The sequence below is a fragment of the Anoplophora glabripennis genome, unplaced genomic scaffold (assembly GCF_000390285.2).
Source record: "Anoplophora glabripennis isolate ALB-LARVAE unplaced genomic scaffold, Agla_2.0 scaffold1640, whole genome shotgun sequence".
In the NCBI taxonomy this organism is placed as follows: domain Eukaryota; kingdom Metazoa; phylum Arthropoda; class Insecta; order Coleoptera; family Cerambycidae; genus Anoplophora; species Anoplophora glabripennis.
In genome coordinates, this window is record NW_019417714.1 from 13,161 (window position 1) to 33,861 (window position 20,701).

A 20,701-nucleotide genomic window follows, 5' to 3' on the forward strand; every position below is an offset into this window, starting at 1 on the left:
TTAAAAATATTGAGACAAATTGGGTATTTAATGTACATTGGAGATATTCAATTGCATTAAAAAGTGTCATTATCATTTACGCATTACTTAAGTTACCTACCTTTTAATCTAGAATCCCTTTTATCTAAACTTAACGAACTACGAAGTATACCCCATCGATAGACAATTAGATACTGAGGTACTGAATGCTGAATGCATTTGTTTTGTCTATTCTCTCTAACAATAACGGTGGAGGGAGGAGACTGTAGATTAAAAAAACGTCCCAGATCGCAGTCAGTGTGACGCAAATCGCGCAACCGCAGTAACCGCAGAAATTACGTTCGCATACTACATACGTGACTGCATGTTATATTTGGGCGACGCCGACGATTCATTTGTACTGTAGTCTGTACTGATAGTTTATTGCGGCGCACCGGCTTGTTGAACAGGCGGCGCCTCGGCTTGTTGAACAAGCGGCGCCTCGGGTGATCGCCCGATCGCCCGACCTGCCAGTCCGGCCCTGATTATGTTATTATATTTTTATTGTATATTATATTGTAGGTATGTTTTATAATATGTATAAGTATTAGTCCAGGCTGTATCGTTGCTCCCGCTAGGAACATGATTCTCATTCGAATTTTTTTTCATAATCTTACTAAAAAAAATGACCCTTGAAATCACATCCGCATGTTGCCAGACGTTACTAATGGTCAAAAATTGTTTAAACAATTTTTTTAAACAAATTCGTAATTTTAGATTTTTTCACTCGAAATTTTTTATAGGCTTTTTGGGGTATCCTGAACAAAAATGTTCATATGCAACTTTTCTTTAAAATCTTCCGTTTTCGAGATATTAACGATTTTTTGTTCGAAAAAAACGCGATTTTTTAATTACTCTTCAAGTTTTTTTTTAATAATCCGTATTAACTCCAAGTACAAAACCTATTACGTATCTAAAATACCTATTTTCTACTTTTAATGTCACACCACGTAATATTCTAATTCAAATTTCATATTATTTAAATTACCTACTACGGTACTGTCAGGTAGAAACTAAATATTTTATTTCAATAATAAAAATTATTTTAATGCAGCCCCGACGCAAAACATGTTTCGAACATAGTGAGTTACAGTATGGTGAATAAAATTTCAAAATTTATATATCTTTTACATAGGTAAAATATAATAACGATGACGTCTGGACCACCAGGTATTTATAAATACAGGGTGATTCAGAACTTATTAAAAAAAATTCTGGATGTACAGGGGACCCTTACAAATACAATTTTGTAAAGAAAAAATCAAAAAGGGCAGTTCGAAAATGATTTAAAAATACACTTCTGCACGGCACTGGAAACTGGTCCACTGTAAAACCTGACCTCGTACAATGCGACCGGCATGGAGGTGTGATAAAAACGGATAAAAACTTTCGCAAGGAAAGAAATATGTAAATAGAATTTTATCGCACCTATTTTATATCGGCAAATTCAACTGCTTTTGTTTTTATTAATTAATAAAATTAATTCGTGTTTTTAGATAATAAAATCATTTGACATACCCGATGTTACAACTGTTCAAAATTTTATCCACCAACGTGTAAACACATTTGAGTCCGTTGTACTCAGTTTCTGCGAACTAACACAAATGTTGTCTTGCTTCACCATAACACAAATGCTTCACCATAAATTAAAACGATATCCATCAACTCCGAGTTGCTATACCTACACGCAAACCATTTTTGACAATAACTACTAAAAACCTTTTGTAAACACCACAGATAACAGGTAAATACTATCGCAACGACGATTGCAAAATCCGATTTCAGTATTCGGAGTCGCTGAGGCCACGTGGCGAATGATGCTAGAGACTACAGTTGTCCAGCTATGTAGTGGTTTAATATACTATAACTTCAATATTTTTTTTCGGAAACTATAAGGATTTTACAAAAAAATTTTTTACGATATTGATTCCATTTCTCATCCTGCATCTATTCCCATTTTTTTTGGATAAGTTGTGAATCACCTTGTATAGTTTTCAACTGGTTCTCATAAAAATGAAATTAAAAAAAATGTTTGGTATAACATCCACTCGTTTTGGTCGTATTGATATTACTTTCCAATCATCGCAGAAATCAATTTTGTAATTAATCACTCCTTAATCACAGCTTGAATAATAGCTAAATAATCTGCTGGGACATACACCTCTCTTTTTTTACACAGTTTTTTTTCAATTGATGCGTGAATGGAGTCTACTTCCATCTGTGTATGTCCAACCTCCAAGTACTTTTGTTCAATTAGAACTTTATTTTTAATACTGAGCTCAATAAGTGCGTTTGAAAGTTTCACATTGCGGTTTTGGTAACCACAACCATCACTCAAAATTATTAGTTATTTAGGTCATAACTTCTCAATTTCATTTTGGAAATATCTGGTTGCAATTGAAGCAAAAACATCGCTTTCGAGGCCTCCACTTGCCTCGTGCCATAAATAACACACTACATCTTTAGTAGATAAATTATAGTATGTTAAATTATGTACCTTTAATTTCGTTTTGTAGTAATTAGCTGTTGCGTTAATCCGGGGTTCTAGCAGAACAGCTTGTAAATCAACTGTGTAACTTTGTATTTCTGGACATTCTGTACTGGAAATCTTGTCCTTTTCTTTTTCCGATCGGGCGTCAATTTTTTTCTTTGTGTGTCTGGTAAACCTCCTCATCAAGATTACCGTATTTGTACATAATACATTCATTGTATTGATCTTTTTTTGGGGGCATAAATATCTAGATTCATTTGCTTAATTACATTTAGAAAAGTTTTCCAACATGCTAACTTATTCTTCTCCTTTTGGCACATCGCTGTGTAATGTCTGTACATGTCTCTAAAACTATACCATGTCGGCTCAAGATAAAGTTTATTAAATGAAGATCGACAATAATGTGATTCGACCTTCGGTAAAGAATTTAGAAAGTTTTCCACATTCTTTACAGCAGCACGTTTAGGACCTGATCGAGATTTTTTTTCTATTATACTACTGAAAGATTTTCGCGTCCCGAAACCCATAAACGCATAGCCTTCACCAATACTAAGTGTGCTAAGCAACATTCTCTTGCAAACTTGTTTTTTTACTTTGTCAGTGGGACCTTCCGTAATAGTTAAGTAATATTTAAATGCCACCTTTTTCCTTGAAATTTCAGCATCGGTACAACCTCTTCTATACTTTGGACGTGTTTGCAAAACACATCCTGCAACAAAAACTTGTTTTGCTTCCCATGACGACAACTTCCAAAATGATGAAAAAATTAAAACGCGCATCTCTTCACTAATTGTATCACATTCAAAGCTTTGCTTGGGACCATCTTTTAAAGTAGACTTTTTTTTATGGCCATCGCATCTTGGAAGAAGTGATCGCTCTTTCTTCTGTTTATTTTGTTGATATTTTCCTTCCTCATTTTACGTAAATCCGACATAATATTTTCCTTGAAGTCGCAGTTGAGCATTCTTTTGTCTTTTCCATTCCTTACTGTTTATTTGTCCTTTCCGTCTTTTTCAGTCTTGTAGTTTGCTCATCTTCATCACTCGATGAAACAATGCCCTCATGATTGGTTGATACCGTTTCTCGTTCACCTTCTGATGGCTCATACAGCTCCCCTGATCCTGAACTAAAATCTACTTCGGATTGACTAATATTTTCCGTATCGGAAATTTCTTTGGTTTCTTCATCGGTTACTTCATTTTGAACGTCAGGTATAATTTGTGTCGAGACAAGTTCATTTCGAAATTCTTCAACAACTTCTTTCTCAGTTTCTTCTGTTGAACTATTGGCTAAATTTTTAACTAATTGCATTATAAACTTGGTTCTGCTAGTTCCGAACATTTTCCTGCAATTAAGGCAAAAAAAAATATAGTTAAGTAATAAAATATTACAATACTAAAAAATATTAAGTGAAACCTTTAAAATACCATATTATTCCAAGTGAAAATTTTTAAATATAAAATAATGTAATAATATTTTTGCCAATCAATTTAAACCATTACTTACAATAAACTAAAAAAGAACAGCAAAAGTTATACAAAATTAGTTAAATGCAAAGGTCGTATATCAATTCAATGGTGCGTAAAACCTGTTAGGCAAAAGGACGTATGTCACGATGTAGGATGTTAAAACCGGTATTATTATTATCATAAATGCACAAACATTGCCTATTTAACAAAGACATTACTATGCTGTTCTCAAATAGTGTTAAACTGTTACGTAAGATAGTTATAAAATAAAAATGTTTGAATAAAGTGAGGTTAACACATATAAATAATATTTTTTAGGGAAATAATGTGATAGATTTGCAGTCAAATTTATACGAATTTGTAAAAGGACAAAACTGAATTACTTACCAATTTAATCTTTTCCTATAAAAACAGCACAACACAAATCTAATAGCTATCCACAGTTTTGCATGCACGTATATACGACTTATTGCCGTAGCCAGAACAAAACAACTTAGATTCGTCATATTGCAATTGCGCGCGCAGCGCTTCATCGCTAGGTTACGCGACATAGAACTATTTGTAGGTCATGAATCTGCTTATTTTGGTTACCAAGAAGCAATAAAATAAAAAACGATTTATTTTGACATACGACCTCTTGCGGTCACCACGACGATATGTTATTTCATATATCGCATAATAATTGAGGTATTGTACTACTGTAGTTATATAAATATACAAGGTATTATACAACTACCTACTAATATTATAAATGTGAATGTAAGTTTGTTTGTTACGCTTTCACGCGAAAACTACTTAACCGATCATCATGAAACTTTGTACACATATTCTTGGAGGTATTAGAAGTAACATAAGATACTTTTTATTAAAAAAAATTATTTTTTCGAAAAATTTTCTATATATTTATTGTTTCAGGTTAGGTGTCATTTTTGTGGTTAATTCGTGATTTTACCCTTGATCTCTGATACTTATTTAATGGCTTCAATGCGAGCGAAGTCGCGGGTAGAAGCTAGTAGTTATATAAATATACAAGGTATTATACAACTATTCACTTTTAATCAAAGACAAAAAAGACAAAGTTAAACAATATTTCATAGGTAATAATTATTTTCGTGAAATATAATACCTCGCATAATTATAATTACAGTAGTACCATACCTTGTATGTGATATGTGAAAAAACAAGAAGTACTGGACTGTACCCTATAGTATATGCAAAATTAAATTGGTTTGAATTTCCCGCGTTTCTAATTTAGTTCACTCCAATTGCTCGTCGAGGCGCTGTAGTTTCCGTGTTGCCAATATTATATCAAGAAATAACTACTCTCTTTTTATATTCTCTCTGCTAGACCCAAATCGCCTATGCTCGTAATCAATCGGCTGCGATCGACACACCAAAAGATGTTTTTAAAAAAGTTGATGATTAAGGGCTAGAGAATAGACTTGCAAGGCCTTCTAACCATAAGAAAATTCTTTTTAACCTTTAATAAATGGGTTTCAGCTTCGCTACTACAAATAGATCATCTAATTACCTTTATATGAAAAAAAAGGAAAATATGTTTCCAAGTAGGTGCTCCTATTGATACAATAAAACACCGATTTAGGGCAGCAAAAGCATCTTAGCAAAAATGTTTTTCTTATACTAGGTATCCGATCATGCAACTGTAACAAAAATAATAATAATATTCTTTATTCATATATTGCATAAAAAAGAGACACATGTACTAAATACAAATAGAAAATATATGAAAGAGCGAAGTTCAGCTGTGTCGTCCAGTGGGCAACACATTGTTCTTCCACTTAACCCATGCTAGATGCGCCACGGCATTTAAGTCGCACTTTAAACACTTAAAACATTAAATACATACATATATATATAGTAAACAAAAAGTAATACGATAGCAGACAAAATAGATATGCAAGCGAAACAATTATATGAGTGCAGTTAGGTACTAATTATTGAGAATTAAAAAGAAAGCTTTATATATTTTTTTGAAACAACTGAGACAGCGATTTGAGAGGCAACGGTAGGCCGTTGTAAATTTTTGGCATATTGTAACTAAACGATCTTTCAAATGTTGCAGTTCTATGTGAAGGAGGGGTTAAATTACTTTTAAATCTGGTGTTTAAATTATGAACGTCAGTTCGGAATCTAATTTTATTGTACAAATATTGGGAGGATTTATTTAAAATGATAGTCATAAAGAGAGTAGCACTGTGATGTAGACGGGTGTTTTTCATATCAAACCATTTTGTATTCATTAGCTTGTGTCGTACTCGATTTCTCTTTCTAATACCATATATAAATCTAAGGCAGTAATTTAGAATTTTCTGAATTCATTGAGATGTCGCCTGAGCTAAACATGGACCATAAACAGTATCACCGTAATTAAACACAGATAAAACCAAAGACTGGCAAAGCAGTTTTTCGCTTAAGATATGTCTGGATTTGTATAATATTTTTAAATTAATAATGGATTTTTTTTACACAGTTTGATATGTTTATTGAATTTCGCTATCAATAGAAGATCCAAAACTTTAACTTCATTTTTAACTGAACATTATCAACAGTTATATTAACCTCGGATAATGTCACTGATCACAAAATACATTCACAGAGAAAACGTATATCAAATGCACAGAACAAAATAAATCAGGTGATGACAGATCTTGAATATAACATATTTAGAAAATTGACAACTCTGTTTAGAATTTCAAAAAATACAAAACCATCAATGTTGCTCCAAATTCATGTCAAGAATTATAAAATAATTTTCTTAGGTCACTCAAATTGGTCGCCAGTCGGCATTTACTATTTTAGGCGCAATATGATAATTTCAAGTCGCCCAATTGGCGAAAAATCGCCCAAGTTGGCGGCGACCCTGGGGCCAACTGTTTTGCCTACAGATTCCCCGTACGGACGCAGCCGGCCTGCGCAACCTTCAACTGCACAGGCCATCTGAGCGTGTATAGCCGTGTATAGCCGCCTTTACAGTACCTATGAGCTCGATCTACGACTTTACTGTTTGCATTTTGCGTCAGCCTCGGTCTCGGCCTCGGCTCGGCCATTTGCAGTTTGACTGTTTGTGAAGTTGCATCGTGTTGTGTTTTGTAAATCTCAATTATTTAAAAGTGTCTGATAATGGATGAAATACGTAGATTTACTGTCCCTGTAACTGACGTTATGATAAAGGTACGTCTCTTTTTGTGCAGAAAACGATTTTCGTATGTAAATTAGTAGAATATATTTATGTTCTTGACCATCCGCCACCAAACTATTAGTCCAAGCTTAATAGAGTTATTACCTGAAAAGAAATATGACCGTATAGAAAATTAAATTTTAAATTGAGTTTCTTGTTCTTTAAACTCGATCCAAAATGGCGAACATGGCCAAAAAATTTTGCAGAGTTGCAAAAAACGTTTTTTCTAAAATAAGTAAGAAAATATCAAAAAATTTTATATGAGAAAGTTGTAGGTTTTAAAAAGATCTGTCGACTGATTTTTTATAAGTATCGATTGCTTTATTACTTTTCGAGATATATCGAAAAATCTTCTTATATACATATAGGTAACTCGTTTATATTTACGTTTCCATACTTGCTATTTACTGCATGCATAGCCCGCGACAAGGCAAGTACGTTTTTAAAAAATTAAAAATAATTATTTCTCGAGATAGGCATATCGATTCTTTGAAAAAAAGGCGCACCTGAAAATTGACTAGATCTTCTCAGCGGATGGCCCTACAGTAAAGATTTTCGATTTACTTTCTTCGTTGTATAGTACCATGCTGGTAAAAATTTAGACGAATTTATTAATTTTAAGGATTAAAAAAATTGCACTTTTTTTGGGCGTTTTTTGCTGACATTTTTTCACGAATTAAAAAAATTGTTAATTTTTTTACTTAAAAAAAATCTAGAGGAGGTAATTAACATTTTACAGCGATGCTCTTAATGGACTGAATACTTATACATATTTTCAAGAAAAAAATGTTGATTTTTTATACTAGCAATTAAGTAATAAAGTGAAGCGTGGAAGCGTGCGCTCGCTCTGAAAACTGATTACGTGCATTCTAAATAGCTCGCACTTGCAAAATCTTTGATATCTCGGCTTCTGAATCATGTACAAAAAAACAACAATTTGGGATACTAACTGCTTGACTTTGGCGCACTATGCCTGTTTTTTCTCGAAGACGGGTAAATTTTAACACTTCTTATGAGAACACCTTTTTTGTTTAGAATAACATTTGCCACAACAGCAAGCAGCAGAAGGGCAAAAATATTAACCTCAAAAAAGTTAGGACCTAAAATGTTCTCGCGGAGTACCTTCTGCACTGAAAGCCCTGTATGATATAGCCCAAAATTAATAACTCCAGAGCATGTAGGACCGAAACTAGATTCTAAATAATTATTTTCAACGCCCCGTTTCTTGAAAACGGAAAAAGATACGCCCATGGTTTATAGGAACAAATTATAATACTTTTCGAAATTCTATCAGGCCCTGAATTTATGCTAGTGTTTTTTCAGAATACCCCGTATGAAGAGTTCTTTGAGTGGTTGTTTGTTTTCATTGGTTCAATGTTCCCGCCTGCGTTGCAGACTTTGCGCTTACAGTCGGCCACGCTACAATTTCCGCGTCTTCGCGGAATATTGGGGCTGGCAACCTATTTAAAAAAGAAAATGATACACATTAATGTGCAGATTCTAGTGTTACAGTAATGTTAGTTGCATAAATTATTTTAATAATGTTGGTTGCCTAATTTCCTTAAATTTCAGATGTGCTTGTTATCTGTAAAAATATATTTTTTATATAAAAAAAAGATATAGCGGCGGCCATAATAATAGTTTTCAAGTGTAAAAGTAAATGTAACAATGTTAATAAACCACATATTTACCATTCACAGACCGTGCCACAAATGACGTTTTTAAATTTAAACAAGTACGTATGATTTTGAAAATGTTGGATTTATTAATAATAAATGTTATAAATAATAGCAACAGCCAATTATATGTATTTCTTATTAGAAAATAAGTAATTCTCACTTATGGTCAGCAATTTATAAAATATTTGTTGTATTTCATTTATAATTGCAAAATTTTAGAATTTTTGGTTAAGATTCGATTTCATAAACAAACAATTTATATTATGAATTAAAAGTGATGTAAACCTATGGATATTAAAATATCTACTTTTTATCCAATTTTTACTCTAATAAAACATTTTTAGGAAAATAATAAAACAACTATTAACTTGTAATTTATTTAAAAAACTATTACATACATTTATAAAACCTGTTGGACACGATAACTGTTAACTTTGTTATATGTTCCTTTCTACCTTACAACACATTGTGTAGTATTATGGATCATTGTTGATAATTTTAGCGAGAAAGACTTATTATAGCTTTGTTCCAAAACGCCTTGGAACAGTTCACTCTACCGCCAATAATGGCCAATCAATCATTTAGTGACGTGTACTATGTGACAAAAGGTACAGTATATGATTTGGCGTCTATTATTGACGGTACAGTGAACGGTCTTCAGGGCGTTGTGGAACAAAGCTTGTATCTACTGAAATTAGACAGACACAAAAATTAGCGACATCGTTTACATAAACGATGTGCTTCATAATACTACACATTATCTGGTAAACGTATACCTAACTGTACTTCCTCTGAATTTTCAACCGGAATCATATAAATCATAGTATTTGTATAAATTAATTAATTTAGTATATTTTATGAAACTATAAAACTGATTAACAATATAAAAACAAAGATAGATTCATTTGATTAAGTAAAATATTAATTATTTTTTACTAGTCACATATACTGAGCATTATTTTTCATCATCAAAGCAAAAAAATATGTTGTGGCAGCGGAAAACTCTAATGAAATAGGGGCCATTGAAGTAGCTTGCCATAGCAGCAATGTATGATTTGCTAAAATCAGATTACAGTCACAGTAAAGTTATTTTATAAAGGACTACTTTTCAGTTTCTGTAAAGAAGTTTCATAACCACGCGAAGCGGAATTTAGTGTTGATGTAAAGTAAGTTTGCTGTCATTACATAAAGCCTCTCTGCTACTACTATAAAGTATCTTGAGCGATTATAAAATCTCATTACTGTCATTATAAACCAACTTGTAGTCACTATAAAGAACATTTGCTGTTGTTGAAAAAAATTGTTCTACCTGTGGCAATGAACTGTGCTGTTTCAATAAAGATCCTTGTAAACACTATAAAGATAATTAATGCCATTTGCAAGAAACTCTGCTCTCATTATAAAATAATTTGGGATACCTGTTCTGCCTCAGTAAAGAATATTTGCTAACAGTAAAGAGGCTTTGCGAGGAAAGTATAAAACTTTGCTGCGTTGGTAAATAAGCTATGTTCTGTTTGAAGAGTACTTGTGCTGCTATTGAAAAGTAATTTTATTGAAGTTGTATATTTCCCTTGAAATTAATGTACAGGGTGTTTCATAACTTTTTATTATTTCCCTCATAATTTGTTCAGAAATAATGAAAAAATTACTTATGTAGGATTAATTATTTATGTATAACATTTATTCAGGCAATCAATAAACATTTGCAAAATTTTTAGTTCGATATTGTCTAAAGCTATTTATTTGTGGCTTAATTTTAGTTTTTTTCTGTTTATTGGGTATTTTGCCACCTGCGAAAAAAATAAAAATTGATTAGATGAACCCTTGCGCCAAAAGGATCAGTAAGTTCACTGTTCACAAACATGCTTACCTGTTACAGTCCTTGCAATTGACGGCAGATTTATATAAAGCAGATAGCCTGCTTTATATAATTCACTCAAGTACCTATTCTATATAAAATTATTCATTAGCCAAGATTACCACTCTCATATATCTCACTTAATACACGACATACATAAAAATCTTCAAAATATTTTTTTGTGCTACCATACGCGAAGTGAGTACTTCGCGTCCCTATTACAAGCCGTTACCTTTTGCAGCGGTCCTCAAAGTAAATGTCACATCAAAATTAGATATTTCTACAAAATGACAACAAGAATACTTGCAAAACAAGTACTACACATAAAATTGAGCAAAAAAAAATTGTCGAAGCCACAAAATTTTTGTTTTTCTCTTTTTATGCCATATCGTACATGTCGCATTATCTTTTATATTTACCACATTTTTTACAATTTCGATATAAAAAATGTACCTAAATATTTTCGTGCTGCTCAAATAAATGTAGAAATCATTTTAAAAACGCCAACTATGAAAAACTAATAAATATAATGTATTTATTTTAACCAAAACACATATTTTTTTATCACATAATTACAGTATCGGTTTTTGCATTAGTGACAAGAAAATTTGCTTAAAAGAATTACATTTTATTTATAAATTTTTCATAGTTGCTGTTTTCAAACAGTTTCTACATTGATTTGAGCAACATATTAAATATTTAGCTATATTTTTTACACAATTGTAAAAAATGTAATAAACATAAAAATAAGGATGACATGTAGTATATCACATGAACAAGAAGAAAACAAGAATTTTTTTACGGCCATAGCTTTGATAGGAATTTATTTTGCCCACCTAGAGGATGCAGCAAATCACATACACATCTCAAAAATCTGTTGATATGTTTTCTCTATTTCTTAAAATAATTAATTAATAATTTTCACGACAATATAGGCGTCTAAAAATGCAAAAAAAAACATACAAGATTTTTTACCTGTGTTGTGTACAGTCTGTATATAAGGATAAAAAAACAGGAACGTGAAATAAAAGGGAGCATTAAATTTGCAAACTGTATTAAAACATTAAAAATCTTTGCTCATTGCACAACTCATACTGATAAATAGTTTATTTCATTTCTTTTTATTATTACAAAAGTATCAAAAATTTTAAGAAAATTAAAGAAAACACACTTTTCTAGTTCAGTGATATCTACAACATATGAAAACAAATGTTCATTAAAAGTAATAGACACAATATATTTGTATACAAATAATATGTCATTGAATTCATTTATAATAATATTTGAAATTTTTCCAAAAAAATGATTCTTATTTTCATAATCAACACATATAATATCATTAACTCTATAAATTTTTGAATTAACAGTAATCTTATTACAAGAAACAATTCGACTATCAAAACTACACAATTTTTCGTGATTTATTCCACTAGAATTTTTTAGAATATCAGAAAACTTTGGCAGGCTATCGATGTTTGAATATTCTTTTATTATAGTTGAATAGGAAGTATTATGAGAAAATCCTCTCTGATTTACAAATTTAGAGGCCAATTGAAGTTGATGTTTCACAGCCAAAGAATAACTTATGTTAACTCTGGAGGCAATTACGTTAGCTGATAATTTAAATTGGCGATGTTTCGATTCGTATCTTAGTGTTGACATATTTTTTAGAGGTCCAGAGTTTAGAAGAATTGAGGGATAATGAGTCATGAAGTGAAATTTTGGTTTAAGCGGTTTAGCAAATAATGAAATAAATAAGGAGTGATGATCATGGATTAAATTTCTCAAATCATTTTCAGTTTCAGGAGTAAAGAAATCCTTAAGAATAACGCATACAATTTTTCTAAGCAAAATATACAATTTCCAGTATTTATTGCCTTCAGGGATAAGGTCGCCAAATATTAAATCAGCATTTAAGAGAAATGTTTTCATTTCTGAAGCAGACATCCTTAAATTCATTTTCTTTAAATTGTCATGCATATAATAATTTCTTAGAACTTGAGATAGAGAAATAAAATGTGCTGTATATTTTTTTACAACTGGGACATTGTTTTTAGTTTCTATGTATTCTCCAACAGTAAATTCAACAGGTTTAATAAATAAGTCTGCTCTCTCCAAAATTTTAAATCTCAAATGCTCAGTACCAAAATCCTCAAATAAAATGTTTAACTCTTGAAAAAATCTATTCATTTCGAATACATCTTCTGCAGGTATGTTAGATTCATTATACACATGATCAATGAATTTATTAAAAATATCTAGGGGTTCTGAGAGTAATTCATTGATTAGATTCATAATTTTCTGGACATCTTTTCTAGAAAATGTGTTTTCTGAATAAATTCCGCACATAAAGACAATAATTTTTTCATTCAATTTATTTTTAAAGGTAGTGAAGTTAATCTTTTCATTCTGAATTAATTCAGATGAATGCAATTCTTGACGACTTTTTTGTTTCTCATTTTCTAAGTTACTATAATGTGATTTAATTGTTAAATTCTGCTGACATAGATCATCCGAGATATCTCCTATACCTAATGTTGTTTGATAATTAACCGAGTCATTTCTTTTCAACAACTCCCTATGTATAGCTGGAGCCAAAGAATGATTATTTAAATGTTTTCTGAACGACTTTAATGATGGGAAATTTCTCCTACAATTTTTTTCTCCACAACTATAAGTGCTACTTTCCTGACATTGATGGATTATTTTTAGATGAGTAATCAATGCATTAGTTTTAAAATAAAAATTGCCACAAAAACTACAAGTCGGCATAGCTAAATTGTCAAAGTTCAAATTGTGAAATGTCTAGAATATTTATCAGTAAGAGTTATTTGTAAGCATAACAAAACACATGTTCTTAATATAAAATGTATAAAACTTAACAAAACATACATACATATTTTTAATGTAAACAAATATTTGAAAGCAAAAAAAGTATCAGTCAATTAGGCAAAACATATTAAACATTAAACCTGAGAAAACTAAGCATTATCTACTTCTTTCAGATNTAGCAAATAATGAAATAAATAAGGAGTGATGATCATGGATTAAATTTCTCAAATCATTTTCAGTTTCAGGAGTAAAGAAATCCTTAAGAATAACGGATACAATTTTTCTAAGCAAAATATACAATTTCCAGTATTTATTGCCTTCAGGGATAAGGTCGCCAAATATTAAACCAGCATTTAAGAGAAATGTTTTCATTTCTGAAGCAGACATCCTTAAATTCATTTTCTTCAAATTTTCATGCATAATCAAAGGTGGCTTATTATGATTTGCACTAAAATTAAAATGCTTTAATCTATTATTCAGTGTTTGCAAGTCAAAAAACTTTTCCTCAAAAATAAACTTATTTAACAGGTGTGCTAGCACAACAACTGCTACACCTTCGAAAATATCATGTGCTATGTCAATACAAAAGTTTTCAGTGACATGAAATGATTTTATTTTGTTCAAAATTGAATTTTGTTTTACGCCAGTTAAATATGGATAATTCGTTATAATATCATCTTTATAATTTTCAGGAGTTCTTAAATATTGTACATTTTCAAGTGTACTATTTTGTGCATCAACTCTCAACAGTTTGCAAAATCGGCAATATGAATTAGATGAAAAACTCTCTTGAAAACCAAGAATTGTGTTTAATGCAAGATTGTCACCTAAAAATGAAACAGTGCAAAAGTGAAGACGATATTCATTAGATTGAATTTTTAAAAATATGCCGGTGTTTCTCAGGTAATTGAGTTCATCTACTAATTTAGAAAAAATTACTTTATCGCCAAATTCCTTAAGATCTGTACTATGAAATAGGGTAACCAGAAAAATATTTTCTAAGCGTGACTGATATTTTGGAGGTAAGCAAGCTACCGTAGAATAAATAGCTCCAAGCTTATGAATACCTGCACGAGAGCCTAATGGGTTTCCAGTTTCATAATCATCATAATAAATAAAGAGTGGTAAAACAATGTCTGTTTTTTTGAAATCAGATATTTTTTCTCTCCAAAAATTTGTTTGAATAATGTTATATACATTATCCAGATTTTGTAATTGTTCTAAATATGTCATAGTTTCAAATAAAATACCAGGAATGGAAAAAAAATTTCTTAGAACTTGAGATAGAGAAATAAAATGTGCTGTATATTTTTTTACAACTGGGACATTGTTTTTAGTTTCTATGTATTCTCCAACAGTAAATTCAACAGGTTTAATAAATAAGTCTGCTCTCTCCAAAATTTTAAATCTCAAATGCTCAGTACCAAAATCCTCAAATAAAATTTTTAACTCTTGAAAAAATCTATTCATTTCGAATACATCTTCTGCAGGTATGTTAGATTCATTATACACATGATCAATGAATTTATTAAAAATATCTAGGGGTTCTGAGAGTAATTCATTGATTAGATTCATAATTTTCTGGACATCTTTTCTAGAAAATGTGTTTTCTGAATAAATTCCGCACATAAAGACAATAATTTTTTCATTCAATTTATTTTTAAAGGTAGTGAAGTTAATCTTTTCATTCTGAATTAATACAGATGAATACAATTCTTGACGACTTTTTTGTTTCTCATTTTCTAAGTTACTATAATGTGATTTAATTGTTAAATTCTGCTGACATAGATCATCCGAGATATCTCCTATACCTAATGTTGTTTGACAATTAACCGAGTCATTTCTTTTCAACAACTCCCTATGTATAGCTGGAGCCAAAGAATGATTATTTAAATGTTTTCTGAACGACTTTAATGATGGGAAATTTCTCCTGCAATTTTTTTCTCCACAACTATAAGTGCTACTTTCCTGACATTGATGGATTATTTTTAGATGAGTAATCAATGCATTAGTTTTAAAATAAAAATTGCCACAAAAACTACAAGTCGGCATAGCTAAATTGTCAAAGTTCAAATTGTGAAATGTCTAGAATATTTATCAGTAAGAGTTATTTGTAAGCATAACAAAACACATGTTCTTAATATAAAATGTATAAAACTTAACAAAACATATACATACATATTTTTAATGTAAACAAATATTTGAAAGCAAAAAAAGTATCAGTCAATTAGGCAAAACATATTAAACATTAAACCTGAGAAAACTAAGCATTATCTACTTCTTTCAGATGGTATGATATATCTGAAACCATAGATACTGTTGAAGGGCAAATCTTCTGAGGTTTCATTTTAAAAACTAGCTCTTGTAAAAAGAGCCACAGTGGTTCACTTTCATGTGGGTATTCAACATCCAGGGCATGAAAAAGCTTATAAAGTAACTCTAAGGCTCTAATGCCAGTATCAACTATATACTGCACATCATCAACAACTACAATATATGATGGTTTGTTTAACTCACCAGAAATTACACCAAATGGTTGAAGTGTCAAGCCAAATTGGTTTAGTTTATCTTTTCGCGATGCAATCTTTAATTGCAGCTCATCCAAATTCTGAAATTAAAAAAATACCAATGATGTGAAAAAGCTTTGTTTGTTTTCCTTGGCATTGACAATTTTGACTTAACATACTATACCTATGGGATTTAAAAAATGTACAAATTTTTGTAAGAGTGAGTACTGACTTTCTTGTTGATGACAGAAAATATAAAGAAACATTTGTGAGAAATGTTACAATTTGAATAATTTAAATATTTAAAAAAGCCATACCTGAACATGAAAGAAAAAACTTTCCTGTATCTCACTTCTGCTAGGACGCCAGTTGTTTCCTTTTCGAGACCTTTTTATAGTAACAGGACTGAATAAAAATGGTAAAACCAATAGTGTCTGAGCCACTGGATCTAAAATGAAGCATCCAAAACGATAACCCCAGTAAACGTAACAATCAGAAGGGAATCTTCAGTATGATTTTTGGTACCGAATTAATAACCTTAAAGCGAGCGTCCATTTTGTTTGCGAGAGTAGATAAATATGTTGCTAGAAGTCTGGAATCGATCATGCACTTTCATGCTGCCTTATTAAATCAGTCACTATTTTATTTACCCGTTTACGTGTAAATTTATTAAATTTGTTAAGTAATTTTGACTTTTCCAAGTAAAAAATTGTAAAATGGCAACTCCTGCCATCTATTTTTTTCTCTAACTAATTATGGATATTTTCATATGCTGCCATCTACTAGCAATATTGTTTACTCTCGCAGAGGAGATGACAGCCATTTCAAGGTAAGCAGAAATGTACCCGCAAACTTCAAAGGTACCAACAGGAACTTTCCTTACTGATTGTTATGTTTACTGGGCTATAACCTTTATATTATTATACTATATCTTTTATATTTGAATGCTTATACCTACCAATTTCTGCAGAATGAAAAAGGTTAATATTTCTTTCCTTTGCTTCAGCCAATATACCACACGATACCTGACTCCATGTTCTGTATATTATATCTGTAGATTGAGGGAACCTTTTATTAAAATCCGTTTCAATCTAAAATGAATACGAAAATTTGGTACTTGTTATAGAAGTGTTGGGTATGTTGTTTATTTGAATAAAAACATCAAAATGCTACTCATCAAAAAATTATTAAAGCTCCAATTTGACAAGTGATACTTTGGGGAATTAATAACCACTCTACGATAGCATTTAGAAGAATATACAGGCGGTCTACTATAAGAGGGCCACTCCCATGTAACTTGATTAATACACAACACACGTCGAAAATCTTCAAATGATTTTTGTTGCATTTTTGGAGACCTTTGTGCTTGTAAAAACAAGTTTTGAAGTTGAACAGTCCTAAAGTTTTTTTTATTATTACTCATAAAGTTGGCCATGGATCTTAAATTTGTTTTTACAAGCATAAAGGCCTCCAAAAATGCAAAAAAAAACATTTGACAAAAGACTTTTGACGTTTGTCACATATTAAGCGAGATACATGGGAGTGACCCTCTTATAGTAGACAGCCTGTATTTAGTGTCCCTAGTACCTACACAATGAGCACTTTAAGATGACAAAAATATAAAGATGCTTACCAGATCAAGTCCAGAATTATTCTTTAAACAGGGAAAGTCACCATATATTTCATTTAATTTACTATGAATATATTTCCGTCTTCTTATTTTAAAAGTTTCTTCCCATGCCTCAAAAATTTTATGAATTGGTTCTGTAGCAACTTTTAAGAAGCTCATATACTGTAAGTCCTTATCACTGTTTTCGGGACTTGGGGAAACAGTTTCCTTTCCTTTTTGGCTAGTAGTTGCTAAACTATTATTTGCTAGTTTTAATGCAGCTTTTGTATTTATATATTTGGTGTACAGCTTTCCCCTAGGACCAGTTTTATTTGCCGAATTATAAGGAACATAATATGTCTCCTTTATCTCAGATGTAAATAGAGTTTCTATTTCATCAGCAACCTTAACAAATATCTCTGCTCTTATTCTACAAAATTAAAACAATCAATTTTATCTAAGACTGGTAAATATGCTTAATGAAAGTGATGCTTATAGGTATTTTTTTTAGTTAGAATTAGGGGTACAGATATTATTACAATTACTTTCTACTTGTTTAAGTTAACGTTTTACTTCAAAAGCAGATAATTATTTACTTACTCAGTTCCATAAATGGCAAATAGTTCTGTAATTATCACCTTGGTCAGTTTGCTTCGGAGATCATTTGTGAGTTTGTCCTTTTTTATTAAAACTAGCTGACCATCAGGATATTTATTTAAAACTGCTTGAAGATCCTGAAAATTTTATATATTATAGCACCGAGTAAAAGAACACCATTTCATTCACTAACTACTTATTTCTTATCCTTATTTTACATATCTAATTTATTTAAAAAAATTACCATTTCAACAACATATTGTCTTTCTATATTATTAAATATTATTACCTGAGGAAAAGGGCTAGTGAATGTATCTGGTTTCTTTCGTTTTAATGGTGACTCAAAATGTGCATCTGATATGTCATCAATTATTATTGGTGGATTATTCTGTCCACTTATATTTTCATCGGACCAATATTCCCCATCAGGGACATATGTAAGTATACTAGAAGATGTCCACGTTTCTGTTGACGCTTTTGAAATAGTTTCCACATCCTAAAAAATTTGTGGTATATTAAATAATGTCCAAACTTTTGTTAAGCTGTTCCATAAGCTACAGCAAAGTAAATGAAAAATACTTACGAACGATGCCTGTTGACTTTCATCCAAAAAAGTTTTAAACCTATTTTTAAAAATCAGTCTTGGACCTACTTTTGGTATAAGTGCCTTTATTGTTTGGTCGTCTAGCAGATTGAAGCTTTCATCATCTATTCCTTCTGCTGTAATATAAATAACTAAGTTAACTTTACTGTTTTTAAGTTACGTACCTAGGAGTTATTTATTTTGCACGATTAAATCAAGTTTAATAGCCGACATACTCTGAATGTTGACATATCCCCACATCTCATCATTGTACCTTATTTCTCTTTGAATTTCGGAAAAATATTAGTAAGGAATTATTTGATACTTAATGAACGTCATTTTAAAAAATATAGGGTGTCTACAGTAGTAATGTTTTAATATTGTGAAATGTATAATTTTAAATATTTTTTTCTCGAAAACTACATTCGACCGGTGAAAAAAATTGTTAAAATGTGGGGTTAGGATGGTAAAAACCGCAAGTCTTATAAATGCTTTTTAATAATCATGGTTTTCTTTTGCAAAATTTAAATAGTAACAATAAGTACCTAAAACGTCAAGAATTTTATTTGAGTGCTTATTTGTTCTTTTATTTTTCGAGATTTCATTTTTTGGCCAAAAAAATGGCGACCTTATATATACCGGAGCAATCACTCTAATGCTTGTAGATATATTTACCTTCAAAATTTTCTATAAATGTGTCGAGACCCCATTCCGACAATTTAATTTTATAATTGTACTGCGACGCCATTTTCCGTAACCGGCTCTGGCCTCTGTCAAGGTCCAGCTCCACTACCAAGCTAAGGTAGAAAAAAATATTGTACACCTGTTGCTGTTGATTGGCAGTTCAGTATTTAAACTCCAAAAACACATTACGTAATTATCATTGAAAGCACAAATACCTAATAAAAAAAAATAAAATTTATACATACCTACAATACAATATTTAACGGTAACAGCAACAGCTTACACACAGACACACATAGATCACAGCACAAAACATATAATACAGATCACAGCGAGTCGGTCGGGATGTCGTGATTCCAAATCAAATGAGCACAGCGCGCACGCGCATACGGTAGCCTGCGATTGGTTCTGCTAATAAATAGTATGATCCTTTAAAATGTAACTTTCGGCAGTAGTAAAATTTTTCTTTACTTTTCCTTTAGGATTGAAAACATATTTATAACTCTTATTAGAAATATATTTATAAAATTATATTTGCAGTCACAGTAAAGTAATCTGCTATTACAATAATATAATTTTTAATGGTTGTAAAACATATTTATTAAAGATACACATTCAAACCGCAGCAGAGTAACATAATTACCCACAGCAAAAAAAAATCAAGTAATAGTGAAGTACATTTAGAAAACAAATTTCTTTTGCCACAACAAAGTGAATTTGCAGTTCTAATGAAAAAATTTACTACAAGAGCAAAAAAACACGTAGTAAAGAATTCTTTGCTGGTCATTTTCTCAGTGTAAGTACCATAATGGTTTCTAAAGCCTTTAATATAGATCAAAAGTAGTTAAGTGACTAACCTAGTATTTCTTATTCGTAACTCGTAATGTAATAACACATGTTGCTCAGGAAGTAAATATAGAGCATTTATGTGAACAAGCGTAAATATTGAAGCTCGAAACTGTACTTTATATTGTTTTAGCATAATCCAATTTCAAATTAGTCCAACGATTCATCTTTTAAGGAATTATTTTCTGATTTCATATTTTTGCGTTTTTCTTCTAAAAGATAGAATCTCTTTCTGCGTCTCGAAATTTCCTTTTTTCCAATTTTGATTTACGAATTGGTGGTGTCCTAATCACTGGTTTGTCCAAAATAGTTAATAACGGGTTATAGGT

The 20,701-nt window shown here is 30.9% G+C and overlaps 2 protein-coding genes across 4 annotated transcripts; both read right to left on the reverse strand.

Annotated features, from left to right (window-relative positions):
• Window positions 1-11,511: 11,511 nt before the first annotated feature.
• On the reverse strand, window positions 11,512-15,764 carry LOC108915902. 2 transcript variants are annotated; one of them, XM_018722054.2, is made up of 2 exons: window positions 13,946-15,764; window positions 11,512-12,673 (listed from the first exon to the last, which is right to left on the reverse strand). In XM_018722054.2, the coding sequence occupies exons 1-2, from the start codon at window positions 15,596-15,598 to the stop codon at window positions 11,804-11,806; spliced, it is 2,523 nt and encodes an 840-aa protein (XP_018577570.2). In that variant the 5' UTR covers window positions 15,599-15,764; the 3' UTR covers window positions 11,512-11,803. The 2 variants fall into 2 exon arrangements, with proteins under 2 accessions (XP_018577570.2, XP_018577569.2); XM_018722053.2 differs by having other exon boundaries at window positions 11,512-12,456; window positions 13,729-15,763.
• A 34-nt stretch (window positions 15,765-15,798) lies between these two features.
• On the reverse strand, window positions 15,799-19,843 carry LOC111692459. 2 transcript variants are annotated; one of them, XM_023456479.1, is made up of 9 exons: window positions 19,772-19,843; window positions 19,518-19,639; window positions 18,843-18,979; window positions 18,549-18,755; window positions 18,263-18,396; window positions 17,687-18,092; window positions 17,012-17,144; window positions 16,371-16,501; window positions 15,799-16,154 (listed from the first exon to the last, which is right to left on the reverse strand). In XM_023456479.1, the coding sequence occupies exons 2-9, from the start codon at window positions 19,588-19,590 to the stop codon at window positions 15,810-15,812; spliced, it is 1,566 nt and encodes a 521-aa protein (XP_023312247.1). In that variant the 5' UTR covers window positions 19,591-19,639; window positions 19,772-19,843; the 3' UTR covers window positions 15,799-15,809. The 2 variants fall into 2 exon arrangements, with proteins under 2 accessions (XP_023312247.1, XP_023312248.1); XM_023456480.1 differs by lacking the exon at window positions 19,772-19,843 and having other exon boundaries at window positions 19,518-19,758.
• Window positions 19,844-20,701: the final 858 nt, after the last annotated feature.